Here is a 14,936-nt window from a genome sequence, read left to right as displayed (position 1 = left end):
CAGGTAATATATATGAGTAAGTGTGTGTGAACAATACTAAGAAAATGAACAAAATACAAATGAACTCTGCCCTTCTGTCTTCAATTATGTATTAGCTAGCAGGGCTAATGAGGCTTTTACTAAAGCATTTTCCGTGATTCTTCTGAATCTATGATAATGTTTTACTTTATTAATAAATCATCACACCCACTGTTGAGTGTAATGTACCAACTTCTGTAAAGTTCTTCTGGCTTCATCCACATTTTTCATCTGAATTACTACTACACAGGAATAAAATATTGTCATAACTGTAACAGCGTCTGTGTTTCTGTATACTGAAAGCTAAAAGCAAACTATCATTTCCTGAATATGATCTTTAATCATTTTGGTGCAATATTACAGCATCAGTGCTGCAGTGTTGGAATATTTAAGCCTACTTTCTCAGGCTCCCTCAATTTTTACTAATGAATTTCATTTAACAATTAAGTTAATAGCCTTTTTATTTTAAAGAGGTAAAATACATACACTGTACAATTCTCTAACCTCTTGAACAATTTATCAAGCTATTTAAATTAGTACAATGGCATGAAATGTTACCCTTGACACAATACAAAAGAGAAATTGTTTCCAGACAAATTGGAAAAATCTTTTAATGCCATCAAATTTGCCTAATGCAGTCTGCAGGTTAATCTGTAAAAGGGTGAGCTGTATGTTTGCCCATATCTTATTATCCTTAGCTGTCAATGTATAAATCAGTGCTGACACAGCTTCTTCTAAATCATCCATATTATCCACAAAGGAAAATCTTTTAACAGTAGGGAAAGCACTTGAGCAAATATTGTCCTACACAAACTGAAAGGCAGATTTCTTCCTCTACACTGGCAGCAGTTGCGGTGCACATGAAAACTTTTGGACTTCTGTTAATGAGTCACCATGACCACTACCTTAGCAAGGGGTGAGTTGTTTTCATTTAAATCTTCTTACCAGAAAGATTACTTTGTTTGCACTGAACTAATTAGTTGGTTTCCATTTGGGGGAAGAGAATTTTGCGGGTGGGAGAGGAGAAGTATTTCCTAGTTTTATAAATTATTGTCTTTGAAAGATACTACCATCTTTATGTTTTAGATGATCTTCCATCAGTTACGACCATGATATAAAACGATCAGACACACACCATGAAGAACAATTGGTGTGATATATATTTTTTGAGCTATGAAAGATACATGACTTTGACGATTGTGTGCCTGGCTTGAATAGCAATTTATGGTATTTGTGTTAAGGTAAAGATATCCACTGCGTATATAATCCAAACAGAAAGTTACACAATATTTCACCACCAGTATATCATTAACTTATGATGTCCCTCTAACAGATACACTGAAGCAGTCTGAATTTTTTTGCGTAAGACCAGTTCCTGATAGCAAGTTGTGTGAGTGTTATGACTAAAGACATAAGCAAGAGTACCAGAGCAAAAAAGCACATACTTCTCTAATTTTAAGTTATGTTTTATAAATTGGTTTTAGCATAATGACTTTCAAAACCACACATAAAAATTTACAATACTATAATGAAACTTTTCTCACCACTCAGTTATTGAGCATACCAACACCACTAAATCCATTTTAGAAAGCTGGGTTGTTTTTCCCCTGAGAGTGTCTTTTTCCAAAATCATTAAAAGACTCTGAGTACAGAAGCTGATCAGACATGGACCAGCAACTTTGGCCCATACTCATCCTTCCCCTCTCCCCAGTCTCTCTTCATCACCTTCCCCCCAGCCCCATCACCATGTTGGGTCTTTTCTATGTGGGATCTCTCCATCCCCTCGGAAAGTCGCTTTCCATTCTGCCCCCCACCCCCTTCCACAAAGCAGCTGATCACCTTTGGCAGACCCACTCCCGTGAAGCTCATAAACCACCAAACAGCTGTCACATTCAAAGTCTTTCCGTTGTCACAGAGAATTAAACGGGTTTTGCAATCATATCTGCAGCATTACCTGGGTATTTCATATACTTACTTCTGCTATTTGAATTGTTAATGTTTATGTGAATTCAGCTGCAAGAACTAGTAAGAACTAAATAAAAAGCATTCACCTAATAAGAAAATGTCTGCTTTAAAATGTTTTTTATTTATTGTTTTTGCTAATACATCTTACACTGTAGAAGCGTGTTGCTAACTTATATTTTCTTCCCTTTTAGCATATGTTGTCTACCAGATAACGATAAACAAATATCTAAAAATAAACCCTCTATACATGAGAAGAGCATTCAATGACTAACAGAAGATGTTGCATACATTTGAAAACTACTACCCTCACACAGAAAAAAAATATTATCTGACTGACAGAAAACCTTCTTTACTCATCCATAGAGGCTGCGTTAAAAGTTCGGACAATTTCAGTCGATCTGTCTGCTTTCCTCTCCTGTTCTTCACAGCTTGAGGACACTCTGTGGTCACATGCAAGAGAGGCACTGTCCAGCTTTTCATTCTTCTCCTTGTTCAGAAACGATTACATTCCCTTAGCATATCAACTTAATGGTATATATTGTTTAAGAAGTCATCAGAAAAAGTCAGAAGCTTTTCTAGATCCCTGCGATAGCTTCCTTCCCAGTAAAACACTTAGAAAATGTTTCTAGTTTAGCACACTATACACTGGATTTCACATCATTAAAATTTCTCCTTAGGAAAAGAAGAGAGTGCACAATATTTATCACTGCAAGACAAATTCTGGAAACAGTCATTGCTTTTAATATCCCCTTGTATTTTTTACAACAGAACTGAGTTATGTTTCCTATTTCTCAATTCCCTTCTCAATTTCAAGAGGAATCAATAATTTCAGAGGCATTAGTTGAGAAAGATGTAACAAAATCATGTAAGAATTTTATTCAAAGTTTTCATCAAACTTCAGAGAACTGTTTGTTTCCCATGACTATTACTATTTATTGTGATTATTCTTTGACTGGTAAGTCAAGTGCTTTTTTTCTGCTTGCCATTAATTTTGTTAATATAGTTCATTTTGCTCTTTGCTAAATTTTCCCTGTAAAACATTTTGATGCTTTTTTTTTTCCTAATATACATAATATAGTGAATGATTTACCTTTTCCTTTTATCCCAAAATTAAAAAGCAAGAATTACAAATACTTCCAAGTAAGGCATACTTACTGAATAAACTAGAAGAAAATGGAGAACAGATCTATAGTTCAATAACTCCATCCTCTCAAAATTATCTAGCACTCTACTTGGCTAAACCCACATGTATCTTCCAGAAGCAAAATAAAGTTTAAAAAAAAAAAAAAAAAAGAAACAGGAGAACGCCATGGAAAGGAGGATGAACACAGAATGAAGAATCTGTAAGTTATGTGATGCAAAGATACTATTACATCAGTATGACTTCCCAGAAATAACTCAATTTAGCAATTAGATGAAAAACAGTGTCAAGACTATTTCAACATGGGGAGCAAATGTATTCCTGTTCTAGCATGGAAGCCATATTAAGCACATATCCCATGAAAGTTGTGTTAGAGTAGTTTATTTAAATATTAACTAGAAAATTTGTAAGTGTAGAACCACTTTTACTTAATTACTCTACATATCGACAAACCTCCTTGCAAGTCTCCTCGACATGATAATGTCACCCTGTTTATTAAAGCAGAGGCACCTCCCTTTCCGTGGTAGTGTAGATACAAAAGGGCCTAAAGGCTCCTGAGAGTCCAACTACCTTTTGCATGAGAGTTTAACACTAAACAGAAGCATGAACTACTATTCTTTAAAACTCAAATCTTCGAAGAGGATTTGCATTATTCTCAGTACTTGGCATAGCCAAATGACATTTAAGGGTAAAATTGAATCCAAGTCTTCCTACAGAATTTATCAGCTCAGTTCAAACTGATCTACCTCAATCTCCTTTGTATCATCACAGGAAAATCTATGGGAAACTACATAAACCACAGCCACATTTGGTACTTTTCCTAGTAAAAGCATAGACTGCATTTTTCATTAGAGTAAATTCAGATACCGTGTAAAATTTTATGTAAGTATTGGCACTCATCTTAGCAGATGAAACCACACCTACTTCAGTTGCTTAGGTTTTATTTAACTAACATTTATTGTCACTCAAATAAATTTCAGATACATTTTTAGATTCTACGTATTTTAGACTTTTCCTCAGTGGTTCAAGTGCCAAAAAAAAAAGACTTGCAAGGAAGCTCTCGAGTCACATACACAGATTTCTGATTTGAAACTCATCTTCAAAACCAAATGCTCCGCTTGATTTAAAAACATAATTGACTTTAACATTTCATAAATGAATTTGTTGACAAAAAAGAAACTGTTTTCAGCAGGTCAAATTTTAGGAAAGTAGTCGGTAAGGAAAATAACTAAAAACAGTATTGAAATCATACTTATTTAAACAGTCCGAAAGAACAGCTTTTTTTCCCAAAGGTCACAAGATCACTGACCTGTTTGACAACAAGAGTTTTAGGAGGCACTAGAAAAGTGTACCTGTTCTTTTCTTCATTCTTTCAGAGCTATTTTTGACTTTAATAAAAATCTTAAGTATACACTGAATATATTTCACTAACATCCTGTGAAAATCCTTCTTGATGTATACCTGAAATACAGGTAGCTAGTAGTTGAATTAAGATTCCCACTAAGAACAAGCACGAAAAATATGCCCATTCTCAATTATTAAAGCATGTCTTCGACAAGCAACGCATTTGAATTAGCACTTGTACAGATGAGTAGACAAATGTATTTCCAGTTGCAGTGGAATTTTGTGCATGATCTGAGAAGAAATCAGTAACCGGATCTCTGGTTTTTGACTGCTAATAAAACCGAACTTCAAAAAAATGTCCAATCATTGCCAATGAGGATTAATACAAAACTCGTGTATGCCTTTAGTGACAATACCAGTTTTAAATCTTTCACAATTGGCATAAAAGAGGCATCAGGGTAACACCAAGTAATATTAATCAAGGCTTTGGACAAAAGTTATTGTAATGGGTAGGACTTTGTGTGGATGCTGGTATCTGTCTCTCTCTCCACTAATTCTCCATTTTCCCAGCCAACTTAATCCGTGAAGCTACTACACTGCCCTGCAGCCTTTATCCCTGGGGTGACAGCTACAGTGTCGCCCACCTTGCTGAGAAAAAGATGGAATGGAATGAACACAAAGACACCAAAGAAGAGGATAATCCAAAGGAAGGCCAGACGGTGACAAGAAAAACAGGGCACAAGATCATTGCAGGAGATATGATGAAAACCTTCCTTGGTATTTTTGATACCATTTGATGTTGCACACAGCATCACAGGTCTGCCATGATGTCGGTGTATTCCTTTCCATCCTCTGCCAGATATTGATTACATAGCAGAAGAGGAATTTGGAATCTTAGAAAATTTTAAATACTTCAAATGGAAATATAGTAATATGATTTTATCAAAATCATTGGAGCAGTGCCCTAAACCTACTTCTCAAAACCACAGAGTAGCACTCTTGTCTGTTCAGTGGTTTTTCACATTCATTTGCTTTTTAAGTCCAATTATTTTTCTTCCTAGTAACCAGATTCAAGAAACAACCCATCCAAACTTAAAATCTGTGCTGCTAAAGCATTTTCTTACCATCTTAAATAAAATTCCTGAGGATCAGGAGGTTTTAAACATCTTTTACATCCACTGTGAGTATTGTATCAGCAGGGAGGGTTAAGAAACTATCATTAACATGTATATTAAAAAAATCTGTGTTTAATTTCCAATTTATATGATAATTTCTATTTATTTTTAAAAAACAGTGGGTGCCACTGTGTCCTTTAAAGAACCTAACTTCTTGGTGCATATTTTTCTCCCTGAAAAAATAGCAAGTTAAGAGTAACTTTCAGAATTATACTTCCAGAATTTGCACCCTAATTTCTGTCAAGTCCCAGATCAGCAGCTGTACTAAAAGTGGATTATTCTTGTAGTCATTGCCCTTGAATGGGAAAATCAAGACTTTTGAGACAGAGCAGCTAGTTTTTTTCCTTTATTTGAACAGGGGAACCTGTATAAAATAAGCTTCCTTCATTTTTTCTCACTTTCAAAGAACTTGATTCATTACCAACAATAGGGCTGTACTGGTGAAAGTGAAGCCGGGACACTCTGTCTGGCATTTGTGAGACAACATCTGAGTTGTGCACCTGGTCTCAGCCTCCTCAGTAGAAGACAGACACTGACATGCTGGGCTGAGTCCAAGCAGGACCACCAAGATGGAAGGGCTGGAGCAGGTGACACTTCGGGGAAAGGCTGCAAGAACTGTGTTGATTCAGCCTTAAGAAGAGGGAGGGAAGGGGAGATCTTATTGTTGCGTACAATTGCCTAAAAGGAAGGTATAAACAGAGCCAGACTCTTCTCAGTTGTAAGACAAGAGGCAAGAAATAAGTTCGAAAATGGGAAATTCCAATTAGATATAAAGTAGGTTTATGGGGGATGATGTTTTTTGGGGGACTTTGTTCTTTTTACTATAAGGGTGTGGCAGGTTTCCTGGGTTGTCAATTCTCAAAATACCTTGCCCATTTTGCTTTTATCTTCTACAGGATCTACACCGTGAATGTTATTAAGAAGATGTCCAGAAAGGAAGTATCATGGCTACATTTCATGGAAACTAGACAGCTGCTTCTGAGAAACACCAAGAGAACTCTAGAGCTAACGTATTAGCAGGAAATCAAAAGATCATAGTGGTATCATCAACCTTAAAGGAAGCAATTTCCTTCAGATGATCTACATTAACATCTCATTCCCTTTGCTCTGTGAAGACTAGAAGAATGTTCTTTGGATACAATAAAATGTTTTCCAAAATATTCCAACTCCTGATTTGGATGGGGAAATATTTAGGGGGAGTGAGAGAATAGCGAGTCTCCCTTCAGGAAAATAAAATAAGTAATCACTCCCTTCAGGAAAATAAAATAAGTAATCATGCCAATTTCTGTGAGATTTGTTAACTGCCTTTCAAACAACTTACTAGAACTACTGTATGGGATGGCTACCACTCATTGCAATAAAAAAAAAAAAGGCGCTGCGATTTACATTGAAATTGAGTAATTAATGTTGGTACAGAAAGCAAATCCTGAATTTACAACATGTTGTACCTTCACCTATCTCTTCCATAAGTGTGGTTAACATCTTTAATATTATGCTCAACCACTAGGCAATTTCAGAAGAAATGCTGAAATTAGAACAAATATTGCATACTGTTAACGACAGTTCTCAGTAAGTTTATGGAAATATTTGGTTCCTGGACCTTAGGTTAGTCACCCAATAGAGTCTATATTCCTTCACTTCACAGTTTTCTTTGTTTGCAGCGATGCTTTCTACACCTCTCACTCACCAATTGCCCCAATTTTCTTGAACAATGAAATAAAAATAGTACAATTCTTGCCATCACCCTTCTCTAAGTCTAATGTACAAGGATAGATTGAAGGCCAGGATTCAAATCTTCTTGCCTAAGCTTCTGGAAAGGCTCAACAGCCTGATCTAGTTACATAAATGCTGTGCTAGAATCCACCCGACTTTCTCCACAAACTCACTCATCATTCAGATGCTCACATCTACACCTCACACAATAGCAGGTGCTCTTCCTGAATGACCAGGAATGTAGGTAGCATTTACAAGACAGAGAAATGTATTTCTTCGGATTTTCAATTGTAGTGGGATCATAAAGCTTTTTGATTAGTTTTTCTTTCCTTTTTTTTTTTTTTTCCCCCCCTGGGATGACCAATAAAGGATGTATCTTTAATATTTATGCTATCACGATAAACTACATGCCACAGATATGATTCGGACTTTGTGGCAATGCTATGGCCTTTATGATTTTATTTTTTTTTTTAATATCTCATAAAAGACAAAGTCTTTAAAGGGTAGATCCACTGTTTTATGCAAGTTTTAGACATAATTCAGGATCCTTACCTTGAAAATGCACACCAAGATATAAATACTATCTTAGCTAAAGATTAGCACCCTACTTAAGTTCCTGACTGGAACTATCTCATCATGTATACTTACTACATTCTAAAATACTGCCCAGTCACTAGAAAATTCGTGATGATGCTTTTATTTTTACTAACAAAGTTCCTTTCTGTAGCTGTATCAATTTTCAAATATAAAAAAAAAAAACCATGCAGAAAAATGCAGGCTTCTCCTCGTAGCCAAGTCTCTTTTAGACCATAAATAATGACGAAATCAGTTCTGAATAGAAACTTATAAAACACCAATTAAACAAAGTAACAAAGTTACTTTGAGAAGTGCTTGCACTTTTTTGATTAGAATGATTTGAACATAATAGTTTTTCCATTGAGATGTGGTAGGACTTCATTGCAGGGAATAACCACTTCACAAACATGGTTAAATTAAAAAATAAAAATAAAAAATTAAATATCAACTAGGTCAAACTCTTGGTCATTCTGCTGAATCTTTGAAAAAACACTCTCTGAATTGGTTTGTGTGTAGTGCTGTGGGCAGCAGAATGAAGTGGAGTCCATCACAGGAAGACAGAAACACAAAGTGCTTTCTGTCTAGTCCCCTCCTACTGGGGATATGACATCATGTCATTTCCTTCATAATCACAGAGCACTGTTTTTAAAATAATACAAGTAGAAAGTTCATCTTTCTTTAACACTGGCAACTTCAATTAACAAAAAGTATTTCAATAGAAATGACATGAAACCTTCATATAATGGCCTAATACTTCCCTATTTTTATTGATGCCACAGAAGATATTAATTATATTTTTTCACAGCTGCATCACGCTGGCAGCTCCATAGTCTTTCTGGAACCCACTAGTATATGTCCTCTGTCTTTGTTGATTGTTTATAAGTGATTAAGTCCTCTGCTTACAGCAGGGGTTATAGCTTTTGAGTGCATGAACCTACATTTCCTACTATGCACGTTCATCACAGTCTTCAGGTCGTTCAGGTCTTTCAGTCCACTAAAGTGATCTACCACTCTAAACAGAAAGTCGAAAAGTCACTGCTTTCCTTTGTCTTGAAACTCACATATTTCCACATTTAGAAGCCACAAGAATTCAAAACCTGCCCATGAACTTCAGGGTCACTGTCTCCAGGAAAATGAGTATCTGTCTTTTAGAAAAGACTTATTTTACCACAGAAGAAAACTGCATAAGAAAAGTACTCACATAAGTGCAAAAATATATGCGAGGAAAGCTAGATAATAGCACGATTTTTCCTTCTTTCTTTTATACAAGCTAACAAAAGGCAAACTCTTAGACCCATGGCAAAACAAGTTTTTCCACATGAAACTATGAAATGTTTAGAATAGCCTGACATTCAAATATTAAACTCTGGTTATCATAAGCAAACAGTTATAATGCCTTGTTGTATTCAACTCCATTTCAATGTTTTAGATTTCATATAGGGTAATTTTAGGATGCTTAAGATACGTTAAAGTATTTTGCCAAAACAAATGATACATGTTTTTTTATGCAGAGATACCTTAAGCAGCTATAAATGTGCTTAAGAAAAAAGAGATCTGATACAACAAAAGCACTTTGTATTGACAAAGCATTACCATCAGAATACATGCAAGAAGGAGGAAAATACTTACAGATTTTTTATGTCTACTGCTCCTCGGAATGCCTTCCTTGGTATCGCTTGAATCTGATTTTCACTAAGATCACTAAGAAAAAAGAATAATTAAATTAATCTTAAATTCTGCCACATATATTTCTTTCTTTATATATGAAAAAGAACATGTAAGGAAATAATTTCAGCCATTACCATACCATCAATGTTTCGAATGAAGTTTATTTTATTTCCTTAATTGATTTGTAATTGAAGAAGTAGAAGCAGCAATAATACTCAAATTAGTTTATCTGTGTTGCACTAAGTGCTCCTTTACAAAGCAACAATACATATGCCAAACAAAAGCAGAAGCATTACATAATTTAACAATGAAGGCCAAACCAATTTAATTTTTAACTGATTGATTTTACTTTTCAACCCATTTCAAACCCATGACATCCAATGTTTGATACTATTATCAGCTTTATGCAAGGAAGACTGAAAACAAGCAAAAAGAACAAGTAGCAAGATGTTGAGAAACAACTATCAAGCTGTATAAGATCTCAGGTCAATATATTTCTGGATTTTGTTTCAGAGGGGCAAGCACCAAAAAAGAAGGCATTAAAACCCATCCTCTAGCAGATATCTAATGCTCCTCTCCAAAAGTCCTGTATGACCAGCTGTACCGGGCTATTTGATACCGCTGTGTTTTCCAAAAGAGAAATATTCATTAATAATTTTTTGCTATCAATCAAGAAATAACCAACCCCTTTTCTGAGATTTAGAAATGCTTTTGGTCTTCACAGTTCCATACTGGAAATAAAACCTAGAGAACTGAAGTAAAGACAGTAGTAAAGACAGAGGAGACAGAGCGAGGATAAAAACCGGAAAACAAACCCCAACTAGAATCCATGGCGTTTCATGCATGCTAGACCCCATTCACAAGTAATTCAGTGTAACAGGAGATGATCAGTAGATTAAAGTTGTTAGTGCTATATCTACACTGTATACAGTTTGAAGGCTTCGCTTCAGACGATAGTTTGGCACCCTGGACCAAACATACCTACCACTCATGTGGTTCACAAACGTCTGAAGGCCTTCAAAGGGACCTATCAACCTTGTAGTCTTAAAATTATGAAATCAGATCTTCTTTTGGAGGCCTTCAGAGACATATATCGATAGACTATATACAGAAGAATACAAGAAATTATATGAAGAGGCTTACTTGAGCATCTGAATAAAATTTAGAAACAAATCAGATGCATACAAGCTGGATCTACACCAGGAGTTTCAGTCAGTCTGCAGAGCAAAACTAGATTTCATTTTGCTAAAACCAAATCCGGACCTTCACTCCAAAAGCACATCAAATGCACTCCAACCCCTAACAGGGGAAGTAAAATTGCGCAATGCCTTGCTTTTTAGAGACAACTTTTAAATTACCTTTTCAGAGACAGCTTTTAGGAGAAATATTGCAAAATGGTGCATAGAAATAAAAGATCTAACTCACATGAAGGGAATAAGCAAGAATCATTTAGTTGATTAAATATAAACAGTAATGCTTTTGACATATCCTTTCCCTAAAACGTAATCTAGCATGAGCTCATGCTTCCAGTTATTAGTAATCACTCCTGGAGATCTCTTTCAGATTCATAAACTTAAAAAGAACAATTTGAGGACTTTATAAAACCCCACACTGCCCGAGCCTAACAAAATTTGTATCAGCATAATCCCTTTGAAAATAATTCTACATACATTGACAACAACTTTTTTTTTTTATCCAGTTCATTGTTAATTTATGGAAAAACACATTCTATTTACTACATCTTTCACAGTTCGTGCCATCTAACTGCACTGCAATAGCTTGCAAGGTGTATTTAAAACTAGACCCTATTTTACCATTATTAACCATGTGTGAAAAAAGAGAATCTGTGAGCTGTGATTTAATTTTCAAGCCACCTAAGTAATCTTGAAATGGGATATGACTGCACTGCTCTGACAATAAATTCAATGGCAATGAATGAAAAAGCAGCCTTCAGCATTTGTTACGGCAACATGATTTAACAGCCTACTTCCTTTGAAAAAATTCCATTATAAGTATAAACAGCAAATATCTATATTTACACGTCTGTTTAATTGACTAATACATTTTACCAATACAAAAATTATGCGTAAAGTGGTTAAGATAGCAGTAGTGATTTTTTTATCCTGATCAATGATTAGGTTATAATAGATACATGTATATATCTATGCAAACCACTGCCACACTCATAAATATATACTGCAGGAGGTAATGGGTAATGGTGCATTACGCTTTTTATGAATAGCATATCATCATTCACCATTTTATATAATTAAAAAAAGTAGAAGATGAACAAGATTGAGACAATATGTAAATTATTTTTTGAAAAATCTAATAAAAAATATCAATGGTCAGTCTTTTTTTTTCTTGACCAAATGCAAATCTGGGCACAAATGCAAGGACTTACACGTAACAGCTATTGAGCCAGGGCGCTCAATAAACAATACGCTGAGATTGTATGTGTGCATATGTATGTCTCTGTGTATGCACATGTGAAAGACAGCAAGCTAACAGCATGCTAGATTTACCACTGGGTCCACACAGTAAACACCATTTCCGTGTAGCACAGGCTCATGTAGGCTAAAGTACACTGTTCCCTGCTAATTTTAGCACATCTGAAATATGAATTACTTGATTGCAAAGGCTCCCAACCTTCCTGTGCACGGCACTTGTTTAAAGCATCCCTCTAAACATGGAGAGCTATGGCAAATGTCATTTTCCAAGAGATTTTTTTTTTTTTTTTGCAATGCATCTGCTGGTTTGCGAAACTTTCTTGGAATTGTTTATGTAACAAAGGTGTAAGTTATCCATTCATTCCTTCATTGCAAAATTCTACCTCTCATAAAAACTATGATTTTCAACACACAATTTATGCCTACTTATAGCAGGAAAGCTTTTATTAATTATTTATTGATTGTTTTAACTTTTCATCTGCACAGTCTAAAAAGGTTTCCTTATAAAAACGTTGAAGGGCTTAAACAAACTTTCAATTTTTTCTTCTTGCATAAATTACACCTATATTTCACATTGCAGACCCAGGACTCAGTAAGAAGTTGCTGTGTGGTCTTTTCTCTTTTTTTATGATGTTTTAACTCATTCCACTGCAATTCTTAGCTTGCTCACAGAAAAGAAGGTCACAAGCAGCACAGGGTGCACTGTGACTTTCTGGGGAAATGGGTCAAAAATCTGTTTTGTAGATAAAACCGGACAATTTTACAGGCCATTATGTTACATTGATTTGACTTTGCAGCTTGTATTCTGCAGTGAAGAAAGGTGCAAACCTCCTTTTCAGCCCGATGGTCATCGTTTTCCTGCACAGATAACTGTGAACTTCACCTCCCATTTCAAAAAGAGGCAGCACTTGAATACTGAGTATAATTTAGGAGGGCACTTGGTACCCCTAAAATGAAAGAGCCTCTAAGAATTTGAATAAAATTTAAGCCACTAAACAACAGAACATTCTACTTTTACAAGAACAATTCTGTATTTTTGAAAGAAAAGGCATAAACCTGTCTTCACATTTGAAATCAGCAATCTGACTGAGATACTTTCATGGGAACAAATTCTTCTCCATTATTATTACAGCCCAAGACCTTACATAAAAGGCAGCATTCCTCTGGAACAGCAGAACTGATTTTAAAAGGTTCTGTATACAGCTAGAGTGAAAAAACCAAGGCTATCCTACAGATTATTTTTTTTTCCAAAATAAAGCACAATGGTCTAGTAAGATGTTTCGATGAGTTCATCTTTATGCAGATTCTAGTTGTCTTACAGCCTTCTTTCGACTAAAATGTTCTTGACTCTATTATATCATTCGTAGAGAGATATATTCCAAGTTATTAAGTCTGAAGTGGCATACTGTAGACATTGACCCTTCAAGAAAATTCCTTAGGTCAACTTTGTGGGTTTCATTCATGACATTCACTGACTGGCAGAGCACCTTCAACCTCCCGCCCTCCAACACATCTCCCTGCTCACACATTACCAAACCAGTGCTCAGGGCCAGAACCACCACGTATAACTTCAGTCACTTTTAGTTTGAGATGTCCTCAAGCTAAAAGGCGGCACAGTAATATTGGGGTTAAATAGATTTTCACACAAAAAGCCATCTGGGCAAATTAGGCTGGGAGCAGCTGAGAGAGGCTCTTCAGAGAAGGCAGAGATGAGCACCTGTGCTGCTCTGGATACAACTGCACCGTCCTGTTTCTAGTGTTTTGTTTCAGATATGTTTAAGCTGAGTACATGTCAAGCATTCTTCTGAGTTGTAATATTCTGGCTGCAACCCCATGTTCTCAAAAGCAAAACAAGAAAACCAAATCCATATACCAAACCTAGCTGAAGACGCACATAGGAGAATGCACAAAGATTTCTGAGTTCTTGCCCAACTACAGTGATTCTTTGAAAAACTTGCATACTTTTTTTTCCCCCCCACAGGAGGTCAGGTGTGTGTTTCTAAATCAGAGACTAAATATGCTGCACCTAATTTTATTTTTTAAATTAATGTCATCTATCCAAGTATTCAAACTCAGCAATAAATATAGAGAAATACTTTAGTCTCTCCACAATCAAGTAAGTCCTGGTATTACTGTGCTTACATAAAATATAATTTATCTTTAAACAAACCCGGTCAAGGCAATTTACATGCAATGTATAGTGATAATCATATATGCCTCAACTTTTAAAGCGATTTCCAAAGATTAAGGATTTAATTCTGATATTTTCAGTTAAACTACAGTAGAACTTGTCTAATTTGAAATGATGCCTGAAAGAATGTAGATTTCTGTATTTCACAAACTGATGAAATAGGAGGAAAAAAAAATAAAAAAAAAATAATCAAACCTCACTCCCACCCTCCCCCCAAAAATCAGCTTTATTTTATGCATTCAGTTAATATTTTTTTTCCTCTGGAATACATTAGGAATCATAATGCATTATGCTTTGTGGAAATGGCAGAAAGACCTTGCCAAAACCTTGCTACTACTGAATCCTTCCTAAGGACAGGATGGAAATGGTACATTTCTATTTATCATATTTACTGGTTAGTACACAGAAGTATATCAGGGGAAAAAAGAAAAACAACTGAGAATCCTGCTAACATTTGAATTCATACCAATAGAATATAATAACCTATTCCCACAGAAAACCTCAAAAACTGTTGCTTTTTTATCTAAGGATAAAGCCCTCAGATAACCCGATATTAATGAGCCTGATAGAGTGCTTCAGCTCTTAAAAAATGCAGACAGTACTGCATTGCAGCTATTTTATTACTCACCATGTATGGTTCCCAGTTGAATATCGCATTTACCCTTAAAAGGAGTCCTAAATTTTTAATTATATAA

At 35.4% G+C, this 14,936-nt stretch overlaps 1 protein-coding gene across 1 annotated transcript in view; it reads right to left on the bottom strand.

Moving 5' to 3' along the window:
• Positions 1 to 14,936, bottom strand: part of SLIT2 (slit homolog 2 (Drosophila)) — a 293,963-nt gene that overhangs the window by 104,673 nt on the left and 174,354 nt on the right. Inside the window, exon 5 of the mRNA XM_009887665.1 lies at positions 9,562 to 9,633. Within this exon, the coding sequence (XP_009885967.1) occupies positions 9,562 to 9,633 (72 nt within the window). The remainder of the gene's footprint in view (positions 1 to 9,561; positions 9,634 to 14,936) is intronic.

Source organism: Charadrius vociferus, unplaced genomic scaffold (assembly GCF_000708025.1).
Source record: "Charadrius vociferus isolate BGI_N301 unplaced genomic scaffold, ASM70802v2 scaffold306, whole genome shotgun sequence".
NCBI classification, from domain to species: domain Eukaryota; kingdom Metazoa; phylum Chordata; class Aves; order Charadriiformes; family Charadriidae; genus Charadrius; species Charadrius vociferus.
This window is presented reverse-complemented; position numbering and strand designations above follow the sequence as displayed.